Consider the following 10,000-nt stretch of genomic DNA (forward strand, 5'->3'; position numbering starts at 1 on the left):
GGGGGTTACAGGACGTGGGTATGTACAGCTCGCACATCATCTTTCATCTTTCATTCATCTTGTTTTAAAAAACAAACTTTCTCTTGCTTTCTGGGGCCTCCTAATGAAACCCAGTTAGATGAACATTCTCTGCCAACATAAATGTGTGGCATCATGGTGAAATCAGATGCTCTTCAAAATAATGAAAACAAAGAAACCAACATTCTTCTGTACGTAAGTCAATTTTTTATTGAATTTAGCTGGTTTTGAGACCCAAATATGACAAAATACACAACATGAATGCAAGTAAGTACTAACAAAATAATTATGACCAAAACACCTTTTATATCACCATTTCTAAAAGCCCATCTATCTAGTAAAAGGAAAAGTATCATTCAAATAACCCATTTTTAGTTAACCTTTCATTAGAGGGTGGCAAGAAATGAAGAAATGGCAGGAATTTGATGGGGATGGATGACCAAAAAAAAGGGAAGGGATTGATAAAAGCAGATGCTTGATTTGAGGAAAGATTTAAAGTGAGAATGAGCAGTGCAAACATCAGACTCACTCTCTCGCCTAGGCACAATGTATCTGATGGCAAGATAAAGACAAAACGATCAGATGAGTATAGACCAATATTATATTACAAGCCAAGCCTTTACCTCCAATTGTGTCATGTAGTCCGCTAACTTTTTCACAACCGGGCCATAGTGAGCAGTATTAGTATCCTCGTCAAAAGTGAAGCAGACATTGAATATTAAGGCATTTCTTTTGTACTTGTCATTGTCAATAGAAATTGGACAGCCTACAAACTTGTTGCCAAAAGAAGTCCTGGAAAAGAAAGACAAACCACTGAGAATGCCACATTGACAAGAGAAGTTGTAAAATGGACTACAATGCGTGTGAGTAGACAATAAACTTTCCCTTATTTTAAGGCTAAGCTTGAATATCCATGATTGCACATCCTTTATTGTGTAACAAAAAGCTGCTACTCATGAGATCTCATATTTGCTAAGTGTTCAAGGTCTACACTGAATTTCAATTTTGATACTATATCCACTATTCTACCGGAAGCACTTTATTTTTAAATGGTTACACTGACAAAAAAAAACCTTTTTCTCAAAATCGCTGTGAATTTTTAAAAAGATGTTCTGTCAGCTTACTTAATAATAGGCTATTTGAAGTAGATGCTAGCCCTTGCTAAGTGGTTCCCCCTTATGTACATCTCCATCAGCCCTCTTTAGGTTATTTAGGGGGTGGGCTGCTTACACATCACCTGCCAGAGACAATCAGGACTGTTTGGGACCCAACAGAAACTGTAAGTATTTTTTAAAATATATTCCCCATGAGAGAATTTAACTCAGATCTGTGGCAAACTTGGCGAAAAAGTTAACAATCATCCCAGTTACCAGGAAGAAATAATAGGTATCTAAAAAAAAAAGACTTTAATAATATTGCCCTAAAATTTTGTATTGGTCTTATGCCAAAGGTTAAAAGGAAGACAAAACAAAGAAAAGTTACACCGCTTTCATGGCAATAAAGTAATAAAAATAACTTATAGTTCAATTACGAGACAAAATTGTTAAAAAACATTTTCCCCATGTTGTTCTTGCATACTTCAAAACAGTCAATTATGCTTCACTCATCTACTTATCACTGATATACAAAAACGTCTGCACATGTACATACCTATCTACTTATCTATAAGTCTCTCAACTACCCCTCCAATAATAATCTATGTATCCACATAATAATAAAAATAGCATTTGTATAGCGCATATCCCCGTTCAACAGCAGGCTCTATGCGCTTTACACTATATTATTACCCCAGCAGACCATAGAACACTCCGAAACATTCTCAGCTTCCAGGGAAGCATACAGCGCAAGCAGCTGATTAAGCGCTCAAACACTAACAAACTGACAAGATCTTTCGCTGTCTATAGCCGGGTACCCATTCCCACCTGGGTGAAGTGAGGAAAAATCGTGTAAAGTGCCTTTCCCAAGGACACAACGTCGGGCCCCTGGCGGGATTTGAACCCACAACCTTACGGTTGCGAGTCCGAGAGCCTAACCACTAGGCCACCGACGCCACAATAATAATTGTACATACATTATATTTCTGTCTACTTATCAAAACTCTCTATTCCAAGATTTTCAAAAATCAATACATCTCGATTGACCAAACTATTATCTGTTTTCAGACAAGTCTGTCTATTTAGTACCTATGCACCTAATGTTATGACTCCTTCTCTTGTCCCATGTGGGTAAATACTTTATCCATGTCACAACACTTAGGACTTCATCCACCTTTCTGAACTATCCAGTTGCAAAACATGGGAGTTCAGAACGAGGAATGAGGCAGCCAGTGGCTCACCTACTGAATCATTCCACCAAGGGAAGATGAATACAAGACAAACACTTTCTATCAACTTATACTACTGCAAACTAATGGTTAAATCTTCTGAAATACCAGAATACTGAAAATGAAATAGAAAAGTAGGAAAGCAGCAAACATTAACATCTCACAAGTGCACTTACCAGACAGGGTTATTTCTTTAGGAATAAAATAAGCAGGGGAACATTAAATTTATTTTGTTAAAATATATATATTGCTTTTGACGGAGATTTCATTAAAAAAATAATAATCCAGCATTGAAATTTCGCGGTGATAGGCCTACTTCAACTTCAAGGAGAAACTAGACGAAGAAACAGCAAGAGAGAAGGGAGCAGAAGAAGATGAAGGGGAGTAGATATAAATTACTGTTTTTTCTTTTTCTTTTTTTTTTTAGAATGTTCAAAATTACAAAGGAACTCAACAAAATCAGGCAACAATAACAATGGAGTATGGCGGGTTACCGGGGTAAAAAAGATAAACACTCACATAGTAATGAGCCTGTTTTGAAGCTCCGGCTTTGTGATGATGAAGTTCTGAATGGCATCAAACATTTCTTTTGACACATATTCCTCAGGAACCTAAGTGATTCAGAAGAGTTTCATTTATTGATTTAGTGAAAGGGAAAAGGATGATTGGGGAATGTGTTTGTATTTGTTTGCACACATAATTATAAAACATGAAAAAGAACCCACCAAAAAGGGTGGAGGGATTCATATATTATATGACTAAGAGAAAGAAAAATAGAGACCTGAGAGAAAGACAGAGAGAGAGAGAGAGAGAGAGAGAGAGAGAGAGAGAGAGAGAGAGGGGAGGGGCGAGAGAGGGGGAAGAGAGAGGGGAGAGGGAGAGAGAGAGAGAGAGAGAGAGAGAGAGAGAGAGAGAGAGAGAGAGAGAGAGAGAGAGAGAGAGAGAGAGAGAGAGAGAGATGGAAGAGTAAGGATGGAGAGGTGCATGCATACATACACTCATGCAATTCAATGTTAAGAAACTATTGCTTTGATTGTAACGTAGCATTAAAGTATTGTGATTTTCTTGAAGTAAGGACATTACTGTCCTTTCTTCGACTTTTCTCTTTCAAGATGCCATGGAGACAGTGAAATGTAGATTATTAGTGTTATCTATAGTTTAAAAGAGGGGGGAAGGAGGGGAGGGGGACGTACGAAGGGACACAGAAGGAGAAAATATTGCAAGTAGGAGCTAATTCAATGCAAAAATATTATTTATGATGAGAGAGATCAGGATGCTTTAGAAAAGAGTCACTCTGGCCAAGAAAAATGTTTGGTTAATGCTGTTTAAAATTACAGAAGAGAAGCTCTTTCTTAACATAAAAAAGGCATCCGTTAAGGGAAAAAAAAGAAAGAAAGTAAAGTGATATAATAAGGGCAATAAGTTATACTAAATAAATATGAGAAGAAAAACAAAATAATAATGAGCATTAGTAAGAAATATAGCTCCCGCAAAAAATGAGACCCACATTCTGAGGACAAGTTAAAAGAGGAAATGAGTAAAACAGCCATCCAAGATACAGAGGTCTAACACTCACACATTCTTTACAACTGTGTTCAATTGAACTAAGTGAAGTACCAGTAGTGGTGGACAATCCATGAACTCAGTGCTAGACTTAAAAGACAAATTTCCTTAGTAAATTTAGTATGGTAGTTTCTAAGAAATTTTCGTTATTTAGTCAATACTAATCGGTACATGTACTCAAACTGAAGTTTTGTAATGTCTAGAGAAATTTAAAGAAAAAAAACAAAAAAAGTTCGACATGCTTTTAAAACGCAATGTTTGCCTTTGATAAAAACACAAAAAGAACTACGACTGTCTTTAGCAGCAAGACACCATCCACACAGGGAGATATGAGAACGATTGAACATAAAGACAAAGTTCCACATTTGCCAAAGTGAGTCAATGGTCAAAAGTACTACTCACTTACATAGACCTATTCACTGACAAAATAAGCATGACAGATTTTGTCATGATTTGCATGGGGAAGGAGGTGGAGTACCTAAAAAAGAGCGGAGTTCGGTAAATTTGCAGTATTGTGGACCCATCTTACTTAGCAAGCTATTTAAGTGATTTTCTCTGTGGTGTGATGATAACGAATTTGACCATCAAAATCATTGCAAATCAGCCTAAATGTGAAAACATTGAGAGCAAGCCCATCCCCTTAAAACTCCCCATTTTGAGCCAAGATTCTAAGTTAAATGGTTTTGATGGTCAAATTCAACCAATTCAAGTAGAAAAATATGAGACTATCAGTGATTTATTCTAAGGGGGGGGGGGGGGGGGGGAAATCCCACTTACATATTTTTTCTTTCAATGAAAGTGAAAGCTTACTCACATAGCTCCTCATTGAATGTCTTATGTATCAATGGCATGTGTATTATTAGTATTAATATGATAAGTCTATAAAATAAACAAACAAAAGAGGTAACATTAAATAAATTATATTAATCTCGTAAATGCCACGCTTTTTTTAAGGTAATAGTTACAGTATAATATTCGTTAATAAAGCACAATAGAAGACGGGTCCAAAGAAACAAAAATTACACAAGCGGATAGCTAGAGAACGACAACTAAACACCATTGACTGATATTTATAGTAACAGCCATCTTGTTTGACCTCGCAAGGGGGATGCCCGCCACGTCATCTGATCGTGATTTTAAAAGTAGTGATGACTTGGCGTAGCGTGCAGTTCGCACTGGCAGTTTCCAAGCTCCTTCAGCGGTTTGCACCTTGCATCCTTACACTAGCAGTTCCCAAGCTCCTTCAGCATATTACAAAATGCAGCAACAACAGAGATGTCAGTATTGTATACAGTGGAATCCATATATAACAGGCCGGGAATTACAGGGATCCGGCAATAACAGGGATGTGTCGAATCCCTGTTTTTTTCCTTCGAACTTTGTTTGAATTTACTTTTGTATCCAAATTGACGTAAGCCTACGCTTAGTCTTCTTCTTCTTCTCAGTTTACATAGTGTACAGTATCAGAATCAATCTTGGCGGAAGAAGGAAGCTGCACAATCACAGACAACCGAACCGAACAGTTCTGCGAGTTGCAAAGAAAATAATCCGAGTCGGCAGGCTGCCCTCGTGCGGTCGTGTTGCCACTATGCCCGACAAAGTGGGAATCCCTCAATGACGTCAAACAAGATGGCTGTTACTATAAAAAAAACAGCCAGTGGCGTTTAGTTGACGTTCTCTAGCTATCTGCTTGTCAAAATTACCAGTTTTCCCCTTGTATTTCCTCATAATTTGATGTTTTACGATTTGATATTTTCTTGAAAACAATTGATTATTGATCTGTCACGGTTTTCATTTAATGGTCAAGCACATGATCCTAGCCATTAAAAGGCGAGGCAAGGCATACAGCTCTATAAAATATAAATATCATGGAGTCAACACCAATGCAAACACCTTAGCCTACCTAAGAGGAAGGACATTCATGTTAATCTTAATCTCCAAAATGCAGGAAAGGGTAGAGCAAAGTGGGTGGAATCCTGTGTGGGGACGGCAAATGGCAAATAACATTTTAAAAGTAGGATCTTATAAAGGTCAGCTCTATTCGGACTCGAGTCTTATTAGATTTTTTATCTATTCGGACTCGAGTCTGAATACGGGTTTTATCTATTTGGACTCAGGTAAAAAAAAAACTTTTTATTTATTCAGACTCAGCTTCTAAGTGAGTGAGTGTAAGGAGGTTAACATAATATAATTGTCGTCGGGGGGATTTAATATAAAACCAGAATTAGAACTAGAATTACCTACGAGGACCAAAGATTCTCCATCATCATCATCATTGCCTTTCTCACCCTGCACCAGGGTATAGGCCACGGACAAACACCTTCCACCTTTCTCTATCCTGGGCTAGCCTCTTGATGTTATTCCAGGTCTTCCCACTTTTCTGTACATCGATTTCTGTGATTCTTCTAAAGATTCTCCACTACCAAGATATTGTACTTGCTCTTTGGGCTTTTGTCCGCGCCATGGCTGGCCCCACTTAGCCGCATAGCGCATGATAGGCTATGTCACTAGGCGACGCGAGGTTGGTTTCATCGCCACCTTCTAAGTGTGTGTGTGTGTCATGTGTGTTATATATATATAATATATATTATGTGTGTGTGTGTGTGTATGTGTGCGTGGTCAGTGTGATGTGTGTGTGTGTGTGTGTGTGAGTGTGACCACGAGAATTGCTAAGACTGTTGAAAGATAACATAAATTAACAAAAGGAAAAAGGGAAGGTGCTGTGAATGAGACGGAAGAAAAGAAAACTGAAAATCAACAAACAAAAACAAAAACAAGGAAAATTATTTAAAGATTTTAAATGGCAAGTTAATCACTTTCGGTGGGTTAAATTGTGCTTTTTAATAGCTAATTGGTAAAATTACTTACAGAGCTCACTTATTTGTCGACTTTAATCGCTTCATCTATAAGGGTACCGGGTGAAACAAGTGCAACTATTGGACAAAATCCACAATAATTACTTGTGCAATTTTATTGGACGGCATAGGTCTGCGGTAGAATGACAAATCAGAATGGTTGATCGGGCAAGAGTCAAGGATCACTGCTCATTCGGCGCTGATCTCTGCGAGCTATTTCGGCGTGGACGACAAATGACACTTGGTCACTGCTGCGTCAGTGCAAACATACTCGGCCTTGTTAGCAAAAAAAAATTATCTGACTATGATCGACTGATCGACCACGGTTATAAAAATATCATATCACTTGTATAGTGTGTATCTCTGACGGAGCATAATGACATGGGTAAACTGATGTGTAAAAGCAGGCGGGAGCCAAGAGAAAACGGACGTGAATGGGGGGAGAGGGGTTGGTACCAAAAAAAAAAAAGAATTGTGAAAGAAATTTATTTGCACTGCTTCAATGCTGGCCAGATGTTTACCGATCGAACTTATGTAGTTTGCTGTCTAGTCATTTGATATCGCAATGATGGTTAAAATGTCGTAGTTAGTCTAGCACGTTGTCACAGGTCGACATATTAATTACAGAATTACCAGACAAATATTGACAGTGTGCTATGAGTGTAAATTTCTTTGTCCAACTTAAGAAGTGAATTTATTGTGGTGGCACACAGTCTTGCTTTACAATTTCTTTTTATGACTTGATGTTACGATCTTTTATGCAGCAAACTGTCCTTGTCTCTTCTTTGTGGCATGAAACAACAACTGTCTCTCTCTGTCTCCCAACCCCCCCCTCTCTCTCTCTCTGTCTCTCTCTCTCTCTCTGACCGCAGGCAAAATTGCACGTTTTCAATCAAGAGCGCTGGAACGTTTGTTTACACTCGTACCACAGGCCGTCACATGCTAGCCCAAGGTAGCGGACAAGTCTCCTGCAAATGCCTGATAGGGCAATTGAAACATCTTGGTAGTGGAGAATCTTTGTTAGGACTGTGTAATTGTGTCAAAAGTCAAAAGACTGCGCTCTCATTGCCCAATGGCATTGTCTCGTAGACGTAGAAGTACACGGTAAACAACAACTCAGGGTCTTTCCACCACCACTACAGCATCATCATTACTTCCACCACCATTTGCCTTTCCACCTATGCTTAATTTCATTTCGCTGTGTGTTATAGTTTTTTTGTAATTAATTATTTTTCAAAATCACATTGCACAAAAAGGACGTCAATCCTTACCTTCTGCGGTCCCTACGAATTACTACGATTTTGTTGTTTAAGTTCGGCCAATGAGATTGCCAGGGAAGTTGTGAGAATAGATGCTGATGAAGTATTAATTAATTAATTAATTATCATTTCGGTGAAGTTTTGATTATTTTTGTCAGTAGAGAAATATAATATCATTGTGCCTGGGGTTTTTTTTAAGGGAGAGGGGTCTTAATGTTGTTCTTGGATGGATTTAACTTTGGTGGACCCACCGAGTTTAAATTAATGCGCACTAGCCATAACAACAGTGGGGGGTTTCAGGGGGGCAAGGGGCAACAATAATAATCTTTTCCAAAAGGATTTGATATTTTTAGCCAGTTTAGATAGATGTAGATCTAGATCTAGAGTAGAGGCATCCCGGTGCGGCCGTAAAATTTACAACTCGAGACTGTAGTGTAGTAGTATGGATATTAAAGCTCACGTCTTGATTGTTATTCATAGGAGGACTTCCGTAATGAGCGACCACACTACAAGACAGAGTAGAATAGAGGGCTAGGGTTAGGATTCGAGTTAGGTCTCTTCTTTATACTATTGTGTTTGTTGGGGTGGTCACTGGTTACAGAAGTCCTTCCATTATAATATATAATGATGATTATGGCTTATGGTTTGTTGTATCATTATATTCTACACTATAATCGAAAAAATTTTAATAAATGCTGGAAATATTTAGGAACAAGGGTCCGAAGTCGGAACGGACCTCATGCTGGACTCAATTCAGAGACCGAATATAATTTTTGTCTATTTGGACGAGTCCAAATCGTTACTTCATCTTTAGAATAGATCTAAAACCCTCACTCACTCACCCTCTCAATTTTACATGGAGCTAACGAAAGCACACTACACCGGCTTCTGATTGGAGTGACATATGTACACATACCAAATTTGGCAATATTATATGATCTTAGGCCTAGTGGAATGTAGTCAGAAATTTAGGTCACCATTGAGTGAGTGAGTGTCTGCTGGTGATCTCTATTGTAGAACAGAGGCCAGGCAAAGGTCAGTACACAGAGAAACTGCAGTAGTTCACGAGTTTTTACCCCCTGTATCAACTATAGGACATGTTGTTCTAGTGCCTTGTTTTATTAATCAAGTCATTGTAAAATAGATACGTATAGTCTAAATCACCAAATGACTCTAGATCTAGATCTAGTAATGGAAGTGGCTATCCTCACCCGGGGTTAGAATAAAAATACGATCGACCTCTCACCCTGGGTGAGACTTGCCAGCGTTGGCTATTCTCACCCGGTGTGAAACAAGACCTGTTTTTCCTAATTTCGGAACACTGTCTATCGGTGTGGATGATCAAATTGAGAAAAGCAAAGAAAAAAATGACATTATAGCACAAAAGTAAGCTAATTTGGTAGTCAACAAAGATGCTATGGCTATTTCACTTTTCAAATCGAGCCGAACGATGGGGGTCGCCATTTTGTTTTGCCCGGAAGTTCTCACTAGATCTACTCCTCCCCTCTCTCCCTCTCTCTCTTTCTGAATACTGTCTATCTATGTGGATGATCAAATTGACCGAAACAAAGTTAAAAAATGACGTTAAAACACAAAAGTAAATTAATTTGGTCGTCTACAAAGACTCTACAGCTATTTAAATTGTCGAATCGAGTCGAACTACGCGGGTCGCCATTTTGTTTTGCCCGGAAGTTCTCGCACTACTCTTCTCTCTCTCCGCTGCCCACAGACAAAATTGCACTCTTTTAGGCTAACAGTAGTAACACAAGAGCGCTGGAACGTTTGTTCACGGCGCAATTCTACAATTCTGTTATCACAGAGTAGAATTCTGGGGTTCAGGGTGAACGCTACACTGGTTAGCCAAGGCTATAACGGTGAATGCACACCGGGTGAGAATAGCCAAAGGCCGTCTTTATTCGGACTTGAGTCCGAATAACATTTTTTCATATTCGGACAGTCCGAATAAAAAAATTTCATATGCG

General features: G+C 38.6%; 1 protein-coding gene across 1 annotated transcript in view; it reads right to left on the minus strand.

Moving 5' to 3' along the window:
- LOC101857704 (GATOR complex protein NPRL2) overlaps nt 1-10,000 on the minus strand; it is a gene marked incomplete in the record, with an annotated part of 29,324 nt that overhangs the window by 16,827 nt on the left and 2,497 nt on the right. Inside the window, 2 exon segments of the mRNA XM_013079606.2 lie at nt 642-810; nt 2,861-2,952. Coding sequence (XP_012935060.1) covers nt 642-810; nt 2,861-2,952 — 261 coding nt within the window.

The sequence above is a fragment of the Aplysia californica genome, unplaced genomic scaffold (assembly GCF_000002075.1).
Source record: "Aplysia californica isolate F4 #8 unplaced genomic scaffold, AplCal3.0 scaffold00057, whole genome shotgun sequence".
Lineage (NCBI taxonomy): Eukaryota > Metazoa > Mollusca > Gastropoda > Aplysiida > Aplysiidae > Aplysia > Aplysia californica.